Raw genomic sequence first — 14434 nt, 5'->3', positions numbered from 1 at the left:
TGGGAAATCTCTGCCCTCATTATTATAATGAATTACAGAAATGAACACAACTTTGGCAAGAAGTGCCTGAACTACAGCCTAAGGGAAAATAGGCACACGTGCAAGTTTCCCTTGAAACAAGCAGCCCAAATACCTGCCCCATTAGGCCAACAGCTAGGCAAGCCTTCCTTTGGCAGAGCAGACAGGCTGAATGAACTGCCATGCTGTGTTAGTAGCCATGTAGTAACATAAAATCAGAACATTAATGAAGACAAGCCAGTCTGGAAAGCTTCCCTATTCATGCTGACATGTACAATAAAAAGACAAAGTACAACACTGGCTCTAGAATTACCTCCTATTAGAAGCAGTCAAGGGCATCGTAAGGTCCCTTCCCTCCCCAGCAAAGATTATTTACTCTGCAATCCAGAGCTGTCTAGTGAAGGCTCGCACCGTAAGCAGCGTTTTTACAGTTTGGTCCTTGGTGCACACAGGACAGGGCTAGGACACAAACCCATTTTCCCTTAACTTGCTCACTGATTCACAAAAATACTTTCATTCTCGATTGCAGAGAGATTCCAAATAGGCTTAACTGCTTTCATGAATCAGAACTTCAGATTGCCAGGACTTCGTAGCGTATTGGACACCATTCTAGCAGACAGGAAAAAGGGCTGTCAGAACTTGTAATGGGCTTAATGTGGTGATAACCAGGCTCTGGACTGTCTCACCTCACTCTACCTTAATAAGGAGAAAACCTGCTTAAAGAAAGAAGGCAGTCGAGTCTTCCATTAGATCGCATTGCAACATTCTCCAGCACAGTGTGCTTACTGGAAAGCAGATGGCGTTTCAGTCTGCTATGTTCTGTATTCACTCTTCTACCATGCATTAGTTAAGATGTTCTCAGGCTTCCCAACCAGTCAGAAGGACTGTCTGATCCTGCAGCACCTACCATGCTCTAAACAAAGTGCTTGTTTGTAAGTCAATAATAAATAGGATCTGTTTGGGCAGCGGCTGTTCCTGCTACCCTTGTCACAAGCATTAATCAGGGCACAACCAATGCCTATGGCCTGGTTGATGCAGTCATAGCACACTGGAGATGCCAGTACCTTTTCAAGGTTGGACTCCACTGCAAGGTTACACTAGGTCACCTCAAAAGGCAAGGTGACTCAATTAGGACCAAGCTTCATTTTTCAAATGATCGGTTCTAATTGCAATTGATCCTTACAAGAAAAATCAACCCACAGTAAAACTTAAGAAAGTACTCAGCATTGCTAGGCTTCACAGGAAAACCAGGGGCTGAAAGGCATTTTGGGGGAATGCCCATCAGTCTCCAAGTGAGAAGTTCTTTCAGAGCCACAGATACCTTCCAGATTTCTCATTTTGTAACATCTCCTTGTTTCTGACTAATGGTGTAAAAGCTTGGTTAACAAGACTTCCTCTAGTGATACCCTATGATCTTCCTGAAGACAGACAATTTTTCCTCCACATTTCAAGGAAATCCTTGCCATAACTATTTGGTGGCTTACAGCTTCCCCTTGCAGAAGTCCCCACTGTTTCATGTTTCTTGACCTTGAACTATTTAGGCTAGAAAAGTAAGGTGCCCAATAGCTAAGACCAAGTCTCTAGGTCTGACCATTAACCTGGTTGGGTGCTGTGTCCAAGAAATGGACTGCAGTTCTCATTCTGGCTCTGGCTCACACCTGCTGTGTGACTTTGGGCAGGACATTTCTCCCATATGGTTCTCTTGGTTCCATCTGTAGAAAAGGGCAAGCCTCATTATGCCTTCCATATAAAAAAGTCCAGAGGTATACAGAAGACAAATGGTACTAAGAGCTAGGCACTATTATGAATAGAGCTCTGATTTGCTAAATAGACACCGGCAAGAAACGAAAGCAAAATAAGTTCAAGGGCAAGGAAAGCAGGCAGAGCAATAAAGCTCAGAAAAAAAACAACGAAGAAAGGACAGAAAAATCCAAAGGAAAACAGAGCCCACCAGTGGGCATTATTCCTGTGGCCCAAAAATATATGGAAGAAAATGTGATTTGAATAACACAATTTGTAGCAGATTTATAAATCTGTTCTCCCTCCTCCCAGGCTTTGTGGTTTTAGAAGCCTATAGTTTTGACAATCCGAACTGCTGCCCCTACCCTTTTCCACACATAGGAAAGCCTTTTTGCACTGTTTGGCTTATGGTTGCATTGACTGATTACAGCTGCACAGCTTAAGTAGGCACAGAGGTGTTTTATCACCTTTTGAGATCAGTCAAGATTATCCTTTTATCCATCTAACAAAAGCAACCAGCAAGAAATGAAAAGAAACAATTAAGCTTGGCTACGGACCTGAAGAACCATTAAGTGCACTTTATTATTTATATAACTGTGCACACAGTTCTTTAAAAAGGAAGATCAACACAGAATTTTAGTATCATTAAGAGGTAATTGAGGCTCTGAAATCAGCACGGTTATGTGCCTGTTACTCTACAGTGCTACTGAGCAAGTAGCAACTGTGATACATCTGTAGTGTGTCCTCTGCTGTCACAGGATCCTTGTTACAGAGGGTACCATGTTCTGCTCTTTTCCATTATGGATGAGGCTGGAGTGTCCCTTCAAATTCTGCTGTACAGGAAGCTGGCTTCCCTCTAAGCAGTTTTCACTGCATCTCCCAGACACACTGCAACTTGTATCTTGGGATTAATATAAAGCAAGATAAAAATTCAAATTCCATCTCTGCAGTTCTGGAGAAACCAGTCACCTCTGCTTACCAGAGAGCAGGAGAAGCTGAGAGAGCATGACTTGACTCTTGAATGTCTGCAGTATGAGACCAGCTGTGCCTGCAAACAATTGGTTATGGCATGAATGCACGGGCATACGCTGCCTTTGATAGATTTCTTTTCCTCTCACCGAGTTTTCACCACCATCTCCTCCTAAAGCACGTGTGCAGCCTTCTTTCTCAGTTAAAAGGGTTTTCATTATTATTTTTGTTAAGCCTATTTGATGAGCAATATGAACAGTGAATGCTACATTTCACTCCCTCTCATTAACATTGTAAATTAATTTAGGACTCATTTAGATGCAGGATTAACAACCTGAAGACTAATCTACTCTTTATTCAGAGGACACATTCAGGATGAGCAGTCTTTCATCTCATATCACTCAATTAGTTAGCAAGACCATCTCCTGGGAGTAAGATGGTATTTCTGACTTTCTGCTTGGAAAAGAACTGTTCAAGGTTAAGGAAGAGGTCTGGGAGAAACTGGTCTCGATCCCAGCTTTACTGTAGATTCTGTCTGCAATCTTGGTCAAGCATTTTTATACTCCAGCTCCCTCCATGTGCAGCTTAGAGCAAGCAGACTTAGAGAATGGTCAAAAGACTTCAGGTAGTGTTTATGGAGGTTTAGGCCAGCATGTTCCTTTCCACCAGGGTTAAGAGTACCACAGCCATATGCCAGCTGCCAAATAGAAACAGAGTAACACATTCACCAAGTTTTTTGTTAGATGGCATTAACCTTACTTACATGAAATGGTGTCTTATTCTAGGAGCAGTTTTTCCTGTGGTAGTGCTGTGATTAATACATATTAATACATAACATTAACACAATGTTATTATCTACAGTACTATCTCCAGTAGGAGGAGGGCAAAGTCAAGCTCTCAGTTTTCAGATCAGAAAAAAAATGTTACTCTTCTTAAAGCAAAATTTATTGGTTACACAACTCACAACACGCTCAGCATCAAGCTTGCAATACCTCAGTGACTCTGTTTTCAGATGCTCTGTATGTTTGCTAGAGAAATAAATAAAATGTCTAGCAATTAACAAATGAAACGCCCTGATAGCTTAGCTACTGCTTGCTGTCAGTAAATCATCTGCAGAAGGATTTCATCCACTGAGAGGAATGAAGAAAATATATGTGCTTAGGCAAGTGCAGTTTTCCACTAGAATATTCTGTTGAAGGCACTTTGAGTCTAATGATACATTGAGGATCTGTTCCTCAGAGCACAATAAATAAAAACAAATAATTGCTGTAGAAAAGAACCTGACAGACATCCAGTGCCACTTTGAACATGACTGATTGATGCTACGTATAATCAGTAACACTTACAAAGCTCAGACCTTCTGTTGTGGACATGTGCTGCTTCAGCTTAGCTGAACTCCTCTGTCCCATAAGAGACAGGAGAGAATTTTTAAGGCCCTAATATGGACTAATATTAGTAGTTTGTACTGCAACATGACAAGATGCTCTAATCACAGATGAGGAGCCTGACAGCCCCAGCATCGCAATTCTACAACTGGCTTCCAAACCAGACTACTTCTCTCCTTAAAATACTGCATTTGCTGCCTTGCTGGTCCTTTCACCTCTCCATAAAGAACAAATGTGCTGTCATTCATGAGACGCTACTCAGCATCGTCTCCCATCCCTTGATGAAGCCACTCCTTTAGACCAACTCTGAACCACAGGCTAGAAAAGCTCTTTTTTTTCCTACGGTCGTTCAGCTCTGCCTGCAACATCAGAAGGACAGGCAACAGAATTTCAGTATTTTTTCTTCCTTAAATACATGGAGGAAAAATGTCTGATGTCAATGTACCAAAATCATAGGAGTATTTTTTAATCAGTGAGCTAGCATGAAAGCAAGCATTGTCAGCCCTTCCTGCAGCTTTCATCCTCAACTATTTTCCTGACGCGTTTCACATTTCTATGGCACACTGGACTCCCAAATACTGCACGTTCAGCAGACTCTGAATACATGGAGGGCATCACACCTCACACGTTACAAACGTCTTCTGCACAAGAACAGAATCCTGCTGTTGGTCTATTGAGAGCTTTGTAATCCAGGTAGCTACCTTTTATTTGACTTTGACATATATAATTAGCTTTGCTTCTTGGCTCTTTTTGCACTCAAGCCATTGAGCCCTGATCTCTTGCCCATCAGCAAAATAAAACAAACCAAACAACAGTAACAAAAACCCACTCCCATCTTCATTCATTTTCCTCCTAAGAATGTATTTCAAAGGAAATATGGCACAGACTCTTACCTGTCTGTAATAAGCCAGCCCCGCTGTCTTTGACTCCAAAGTGCTGCTGGATGTCTAACAACACACCTGCAAGGAAAACAGAAGAACCTTAGTACCTTCACAGCCCTTGAAAAGCATACATCTCAGGCACTTTGTAAAGCATCAGGAAAGCTACAAATTCCAGTCTTGTAGACATACAAATTGTAATGATTGCACATTGGCTTCTTTTCCGTACATGCACACTCAGTAATTTGCTACTGTAATAGCAGAGGCATGCAGAGAGTTTGGGAATTAAATCCTCGTCTATTGGAAGCTGGTATTTGTTCTTCAAGGAGATCACAAATTTTTGGCTTGGTTTGTTTTGTTGTTGTTGTTTGTCTGGCTTTGTTATTATACAGAAATACAAGGAAATGTGATTCTGTACCTTAGGTGCTTCAAGTGGTTAAAAAAACCAAGACAAATTAAATTGAACTTTTGAAAAGTTTCAATAAATCTCATTAAGGAGAGCCATGATGGGAGTTTTCATATTTAACTATTTCTGGGTGGTCCTCGCTTCCAAAACAAATCAGTAAAATAAATTTAAAATAGCTTACCAAAGATGGGTAAGCAACCAGCTACTTAGCTCTAAAACAACTCCAAACAATGCTTTAATCTAGTCCATCTCCCTGCTTATTTTCAGAGATCTCTTCCATCCAAACCACTCTGCCATTCTGTGCTCCTAATCAATGACACACACATGTCCAGAGCTGCCTCCACCAACATATTCCCAGCTGGGCCAGAATGCCAAGCAGGCACATTAAATCTCCAAAAGTTAACAGGAGAAACAGCCTGAGATGTGGTAGAAACCATCGCCTCAGAAAGAAGAGTTCTTTTGGGTTTGTACCATAAACCAAAACAGCAAGTGCAAGGAGCTGTAATGATGTGTACAAAGTGAAGCAGAGGAGGTCTTTCTGTACATCGCAAAGAAATTATCTGATCGGTGACAATGACAGTTCTGCAGTACTTGTCTCCACAGGAGATCATAATGTATTTTACAAGCTTGAACTGCTATAGTCGTAAATGAAATAAATTCAGGACACTGAAGAGCAGTCACCTTGGCTCACTCCTCCAATTTCATTTTGATGGTGGAGAAGGAAGTGTGTTCTGAGGATAGTCAATAAGAACTCAGCACCACAATTATAAGGCCTGCATGAACCTGGAAGATCCCCGACGATTAAGAGAGATCTGCATGTCTAATTGGTGTGAATTTCCTACTCCAAGCCTATTTCATTTTCTCTTTGGACTCCAAGTGTTTTGATATGGGATTTAGGGCATTAAATTAGAGGCAGCAGCTAGCAGATGATGCAACATATCTATGGAGTGATAGGAGTTTCTCTGCGCTGTGGGAATTCTGCTCTGCACATGGAGAAACACTCCTCCCTTCAATTTGCACAGCTCTGTTTTCACCTCTGCATGGTAATGACTCACCCCAAACTTTAGTAAGATTCAGGGATACAATTAAGCAGTGACAAACCAAGGGAGAATACAATAAAGAGATAGAGCTTTTGATTTTCCCTTCTGCCTCTAGATGACGAGAAGGCAGACAGCTGGACCCAGATCCAGGCTCCGGACAGCAATCATGCTGCAGACAGATGTGCTCCTGAGCATCTTCCAACTCCTGATGCAATCCAAGAAAGGGAAGCCATGTGTGGCTGACAAGGCCCCCTTTGGTTGGAAGTTCATACATACACGTCTGGAGGATCTGGAAGCAGCCATAAGCAGTTCATATCTAGGCACCACTCTCCTTGAGGCTGCCTCCCAGCAAGGCTGACAGCCATTCGAGTGGCTGCATGATTACATGGCACGTTAGTGCTACCACCTATTATTTCTTAGAGCAAATTCGGTGTTCCAAGGCCTGAATAAAGATATAAGAAACACAGTGCCAACTTTTCAAAGCACCCTACCAGCTGAACCAGATACTGTAAATGCTGATGCAGAGCTTGGAACTCTGTAAGTTGAAATACAGACAGCAGTTAACGTGGTATGCTGATCAAGATGGGCACAGAGACAGGATTTGCTGAGAAACCCACGCACAGGGATGATTAGGACTGTTTGCAGGTTTAATTCCTTTAGCCCTATCTAGGTTACTCTACTGGTCCTGCTCTGGTGTTTAAGTACTTGTCAAAGACAGCAGGGCAGTTATCAGATTCTTGTGGGTAGTGGGCATAAAGAGGACTTTAAGAGCAATTTGGGTGTGGAGGGTTAGATAGGGAGAGAATGTCAATGAAATGCCAAGGAAGGTGGCTGACCTCGTCCACATTCAGTGCCAGAGGGCTTCCAGGAGGGGAAGAGTTTTCCTGGAAGCGCTCAGGTCAGGCTTCAGACAAGGGTGGGTGGTGCTGACCATGCACAAGGCAGCCTGCTTGCCAGGATAGACTTTGTCTGCTGACCAGAGCTACAGGAAAACAGAAGCTGCAAGAAGAACATCTGATGCAAGGTAAAAAGCTGCTCTGAACAGGAATTTCTTGTGTTAACCATCATTTACAGAACCACTCCATAGCAGAGCCAGTGTAAAGAAAGCCCTGGTTACCCTTTATATTTAAATGAATCTGGGCTCTTCACGTAACCAGTGCTACATTTTTACATGAATAAAGCATTGCAATGGTACAAAAGAGTGTTCAAGAGCTAAGCCACAATGAAATTACAATTTCAAAGCAGAAAGACAGTATAGCTTCCCTTGGGAGAGCCCCATTTTCCACTCACCAAAACAAAGCATCACACCTCTATTTCAAACTACTTCTAAGGCAGGTGCAAAACAGTTCAGCTGTGTAAGGAATGAGAAGCTACAGAAACAAAGCTATAGGGCGTCAGTTGCATCGGTAACACAGATGCAGTTCTTTAAAAGCTGCTTCTGTGCTGTGACACCACACTGGGCAATAAGGCTATTTACTCAAAAAGCACAAAGGTTTTTAAAGGTGTCTTTTAATGGGAGAAAGATGTATGCTGGCTCCTTCCAAGCACACAACTTTCCACATGAGGCAGCTGGGCACTGATAACATTACATGCGGCCCCAGCACCTTCTCCCTGCTACTCCCAAAGTTGTGTTTCCAGGGAAGCTCCCTGACCTCTCAACCATTAGACACAAGCAACCTGGTTACCACCAGGCTCTCCTTCATGCCTGCAGCCATGTGCAACCTGCTTCAAATAACGCATTCTGCAGACGTAGGAGTGGTGCACACACCTGTCTGTTCAGAAACATGTGAAAAGATTAGGTGGGGAGAGGTTTATTCTAAGGTCTCTGTGATTATATCTACACTGCAACCCTAAGGTGTGACTGCAGTTCACACAGATCAAATGAGCTGGCTTCAGCTCAGCCACCCACTAGCTGCTAAACACAAGCTTCACAGTTTGGACCCTATTTAAATACTCAGCTGCAGAAAACCATGGCGGCAGCCCTGCTGACATTTGTACCTCAAGATAAATTCCCACTGCTATCAGAATGGGCAAGTTGAAAACAGAAGTGTAGTACCATCTTCTTTGGATTGTCATGAAACCATTCCCAGTCTTGCATGCACAAAGAAGCAGGCCTGCTCTTTAGGTGTTGCTAAATGACGGGTGATGTCCTGCTTGAAAACACTGGCAGGAGCTTCCTTAGGGCACATGCACTGACTTACCTTCCGTACAAGTGATTTCCACTGTTGCATGACATGACAGTGTGCATTGATGAAACAAGCCCTATTTAGTTTTGAAACTGCATTGCAGAATCAGAAGGGGGAAAAAAAAAAACAACAAACAAAACAAACCCAGCGACCTGACAAATCAAAACAAGGGTTTCCCAAGATCTGCTCACACTGGCATGCAAGAAATTCCTGACCTAGAAAGCACTGAAAAGAAACTGCCAGCACCCACAGCAGCTTGTTTAGAACGGGATTTCCCTGAGTAATAGAGAAGCACTGAAGAGACAAACCCAGCACAGCAGCTAAAGCCAAAGCTCTGAATGAGCCAGACCGTCCAGGCCCAGCACTGCAGGCACTTGCAGGCCATGAAACAGCTGCTCAAATATCTGCCAACAAAACCCCAGAGCGAAGCAGTGTGAGAGTTCAAAGCCTTCACAGACGCTGATAGTGTCAGAGGAGGGAGAGGCTGCCCACTGCCTGTGTGCACCAGAGGGTAACTGGGTGAACGCTCAGCTCACCGGGCTGCATCTGCACTCAGAACCATCAGGACCTACATCTGTGGCACTGACACACAGGAGGACTTGCTGTTTTCCCCAGCAGCATTTTCAGTGGCCTCTCCCAATAGGACAGGTGCTGTGTTCTCTGCTAGATGCACTATTACTTGGGAAATGAAACAAATTTGTCTGCTTTGTTGGGCCATTCCTATTCTATTCCTATAGAAAAACAATATTATCCAGACTTGTACCACCTGTCACACCCACTTTTCCATTTGATGGTTTTATCATTATTATAATATCAATGCAGAAATATCTGAACTATTCATTAACTCCCAAGAACTACTAGCTTATCTACATGGTATGCAACACATAATTATGTATTGGGGAAAAAAGTACAGAATGCAATTAGCTAAGGGCTTGAAGAAGATATTAAAAGACCACAAAAAACTTCTTCCACTCTCTCAAGCAGAAAGGAGGCAGTACTAAGTTATGGTTCCTCTAGCATAGCTAGAGCTGCACTGTAATGCTGTATGCAAAGTCTTAGCACAAAATTGCCTGCAAGAGTGGGAGGGGATGAAAAAGTTCATCAGGTGTAGAATGGATTAGCAGAAAGCACCATTAACACAGGGTCAGGGCATGCAGGGAAAGCAGCCCCGGACAGCCAGTCCTGCTCAGATTAAAAAATAATACATATCAAAACAAAACAAATAGGAATTTGAATGCAACCATAGCTGCCAAATGCTGGGTGCCTCAGTGGCAAGACCACACCCAAATCAAATCCCTCATCTCTTTAATTACAGTGCAGCCTGTTCCCAGGACTGTGGCTGGGAAGGAAGCCCTCATCAAATGGAGAGCATGGAATACTCAGCCAATACCAGCCCAAGAACTTAAATAAATTCCAAAACCTGGAAGAATTTTTGCTTGTGATCCAAAACAACAACAGCTCTCACCACTCAGCTCACTGTGTCGCTTTGTTCTCTTTTCCTCCCTGCTGCAGAGCTTCCACAGAGATCCTCAATTTCTCCCTGGCCTCATCTCACCTTGAGACTGCTGCCTTCACCCGTCTCTCCAGCCTTGCAATTCCCACAAGCCAAGGAAAGACACTGCTTAGAGAAAAATGCCATGATTTGGCTAAAAGGAGTTGGCACCTACACCTGGACTTAAAAACAAACTTGTCTGTTGAGACTTAGATTCCTGTATGTGGAATGGTCAAAGTCAGCAGCTGTAACTTCAAATAATAAACACAAACATAACTAGCAGCTAAGGTATTCTGTCATTTCAGATGTCTACTATAAACATTAACAGTTTCTGATGAGTGTGGCCAGATCATTCTCCCATACCAAGTCTCTTTACCTCAGGCCTCAGTTCAAGTTTCTTCTAGTACTTTTAATGCATACAAACTAAGTGAGGCACATACTGCACAGTAATACCTCTAGTCCCACACTGGAAGAAAAATATTTTTACTGCCAGTGCCTGTGCCATTTTAAATTCCAGATGAAACAGCAGAGCCTCCAAAAACATAGTTCTGAAAATCCAGAAACTCCCTGCATTCAATCTCTCCATACGCATGCTATGGCAGTAAGGGGTGGACCTGCCACCAAAAGTGCCAGTTACCTTTTGACCTTCCATCCTTACCCACGTCTAACAAGCCTACCCAATTCTGCAAAGAAATATATCTGAGAAACTTGGTGTAGAAGCTAAGGAAAATAAATAAAAACACCACAGATAATGGTAGAGCAAATCAAGTACATCTGTATTGAGGCAGTGACTCACCACTCCCTTGTTTTCTTTATTGGAAAACTCGGTGTATCACTGAACCAGAGTGACAGTGAGTCAGGATCCTGGCATGAGCCGCAAATGGCAGGAAGATGAAAATAGGCATCTGCAAAGTCTCTTTGAAGAGATTGTGAAGATTGTTTCTGGATGGATGTGACTGTGTATTTCATAGCCCTGTTATCATGGTTTTCTGGCCAGACAAAAAAAAATTAGCAAAAGAAAGTCATTTACAAGTCCTTCTAGAGATACCATGCAATGATTAGGCTCTAGTTCTCAGAACCAATTTGATGCCTTTATTCTTACATCTTCTTTCTTATATTCACAAAAAACACATTTGAAACTTACTCCCATAGCCTACTAAAAACCTGGTATCGCTCATCTAGTAAAAATATTGCTGTTTTGGAACCAGCCAAAGAACATGCAAATATTTTAATGGCACGAAACTGTGAATTAATGGTGTACACAACACGAGGCTAATTGCCCCGACCTCACTCTGTGTGAGCATTACCTCTGGCCAGCCAGCTTGCTGCCTGCCTTGCTCACCCAGACCAGGTGAACTTGCACCGTTATCTCATCCTGACACAGCTCCACTTGCTGCGTGACAACAGAAGGTCCATCTCAAGACCTCTGCTATCCCTTCTGTGCACAAGCAGCTAGATCTCTGTGCCTGTCAGTATATCACAGTTCATTATTATAAAACTCAAAATGTTAAATACACTTATTTCAAGAAAAAGTGTCATATTCAACGCTGTGAAGGCAAACAGAAGAAAGCCTCTGTGCTCTCTGAAGTCATTGGCTGTAGTGAGCAAGGATTTTTTATTTTTTTTTTTACACATTTCTCCCCTCTTAAGGCCAGACACTTCTGTAACACAGAAGGCTGAGATACGAGTGAGCAACAGGAGTAATAAGTGACTGATGCTTTACAGCAGATGACAGCTAATTTCTCCAGTTAGGAAGATTTCTATCAAATCTGTAGAAACATGCACTCAGATTGGACGTATTTCCAAGTGACTGCATCTCATCTCTCATTTACGTTTTGCTTCTGCTTAGCAATGCCTCACAGCTATTTTGGAACATCATAAGCTGTCCAGGGCATATTGGTATATCTGCATACAGTTGCAAGGAGTTGCAATATTCTTTTCACTACAGAGTGTCTTAGACAGTGCAGAGGAGATTCCAGATGCAGATACCTTGTACAAAGCGGCCTGCAGAACAGCAGTGAGGTGTTAAAGCCACCAGACACAACATCAGACACATCCCAAGGTTTTTGGAGCACAGAACCACCATGATTTCAAGGTGAACAAGACACACCTACTGTCGTGGTTCTGGACTGATTAAGCCTTCTGACAACCCACTTCACATCAGCATAGGGAGGAGGGGGTACACAAGCACTTCTCCAGCACTCTCACCACCAAGGCACCGATTTTAAAAGTGCCTTTCTAATGTTAGTGAATGTCCACCACTCAAATCTCCCTATGTGACCTACATCTGGATAGGAACTTCAGATTTTAAGTGCAACAGCAGGAAAAGCTGGAATTTCCTATAGCATATCTTCCACAGATCAATCAGGGATGCCAACTGCTGCGGCAGTCCATTTCTAAAGCGAGAAATAGATGAAAACCTACTATTTCAAGTTACTTTCTATATCTTACTGGCTTAATTTGCAGATGAAAAAGCTTTTGACTACAGATATAAGTATCTATCCTATCATTAGTAACCCTAGAATAGCCCTTAATGTAAAATATGTGCTTTAAGCTTACAGACACTGCCACTGAACAGGCAGTTAGGCACCAACACATAAAGGATGCAGGATAAAGCTACTCCAAATCCACCTTCACAAGTTGCTCCCTTGTATCTGCCTGCTTTCCTTGTTCTCTCATGAGCAGCATAACCAGAACTTTCCAGGTCTCTTCACTCACCTGGCCTGCAGGGCAGCCTGACATCACAGCTTCTCACACCTTTCTCCTTCCCTCTTCCCACTCTTCCCTTCACTCAAGGCACTCTCCCACCACCAGCACGCTGATCCATGCAAGAAACAGTGTGTGGTGCATTAATGCACAGCACCAAGAAATCCAAAGGTTTCAAGGAGCCCTTTTCATACCCTCACATGACCTGAGGAAGATATTTATCCAGCAGATGAGACTCCAGGGTGTATTTCTATGCACTATGACAGCAGTCTCCTGGAGTCGTCTTGTTTTCTTCCATGGCTACTTAAAGCTGTCCTCTGGTCAGGGGCAGACCTCAGACACAGACATTTTGTGATCTGTATATGGAGAGAAAAGCCATCTGCCAACTTCTACATCTCCAACTGACAGAAAACATCCCTCCCTAAGCACAAAGCAACATCACACTCCTCCTCTGCACACACACACACACACACACACACACACACACATTCATGTGTGCATCTCCCCCAGAAATGCATTAAGCATTTGTTATTTGACACTGGGCACTGCCCAAGCTATGCTAGGAAATGATCAAATATGGTGCATAACCGTAAACAGGCTGCATTAGTTATTCCAAGCATCCAGCTAACAAGACAAGTGGCTTTGCTCAGTTAATTAGTAAGGCATGCAGGTGTTTCAAAGAAGATTTGTGTGGAGCACAAAATCTTGTTGAGAAACCTAGGATTTACCCACAGTGCTATAAAATAAAAAAGAAACCAGCTCTGGAGTTATCACAGAAGGTATTTGAATGCTGCAGACTACCTTCTTAAATATGAATTATTAAAGTATTTACTAGATTCTACTACAGCTGGTAACCAATACAGCAGTAAAATCTGAATGCAAAACCTTATATCTGCATGAGTGTGCAGTTAAATGAGAGCAGGAGCTAAAATCTAGAACGAGCATGAGGCATCTCTATAATTAGAATGGGTCATTCTTGTAGCCACATGACAACGTTGACTCCAGGAAATCCTGTCCCAGAGTCTTTCATTCGGTGTGAGCTGCAGCAATTTCTGAAGCTAAAACCTGCAGCAATGGTTGGGGTTCTGCCTGGCTGCATTGCCATAGGACCTCCACCACGAGGGCTGTCTTAGCAGGGCAGCAGTGCTTACACCCAGTGACACATCCATTTTGAAAACCCAGGCTTAAGAGACACGTTCCCAATCCTGACACTACATCACTATTTAACCTTGGGTAAATTATTTGATCCTATACAGTCTGAGTCCACATTAGTCAAATGAAGATAATAACAATAATCATGTGTGTCATAGATACAGCAGGGCTTGGTTATTAAGCACTTGTGAAGAGCCCCAGATGAAAGGCAAATTAGGAGAAGCAAGATTAATTATAAGATGCGCATCCCAAATAAAAAACAGGAACGTTTTTGTTGTTGCTGTTATTAGGAGAGAGTCTCTCTGATTTAGGATAGCTTTTATTTCAGTGTTGGTAAAGCACACCTATTTCAACCTGTTTCCATGTTCAAACTACATCTGCAGATTGTGGGTAGGTGATAAAGGCTGCTGGGCCTCTGATACTGCAGACACAAAGGTCTTTGATCAGCAGTCTGATTTCATA

General features: G+C 42.8%; 1 protein-coding gene across 2 annotated transcripts in view; it reads right to left on the bottom strand.

Moving 5' to 3' along the window:
* Window positions 1-14434, bottom strand: part of LOC122166410 (protein spinster homolog 2-like) — a 123316-nt gene that overhangs the window by 86605 nt on the left and 22277 nt on the right. For both annotated transcript variants that reach the window (XM_042830166.1, XM_042830165.1), the window contains exon 2: window positions 5006-5071. In XM_042830166.1, the coding sequence (XP_042686100.1) occupies window positions 5006-5071 (66 nt within the window). The remainder of the gene's footprint in view (window positions 1-5005; window positions 5072-14434) is intronic.

Source organism: Centrocercus urophasianus, unplaced genomic scaffold, assembly GCF_019232065.1.
Source record: "Centrocercus urophasianus isolate 14NV4802_14NV808 unplaced genomic scaffold, USGS_Curo_1.0 seq_33, whole genome shotgun sequence".
Classification (NCBI taxonomy): domain Eukaryota; kingdom Metazoa; phylum Chordata; class Aves; order Galliformes; family Phasianidae; genus Centrocercus; species Centrocercus urophasianus.
This window is presented reverse-complemented; position numbering and strand designations above follow the sequence as displayed.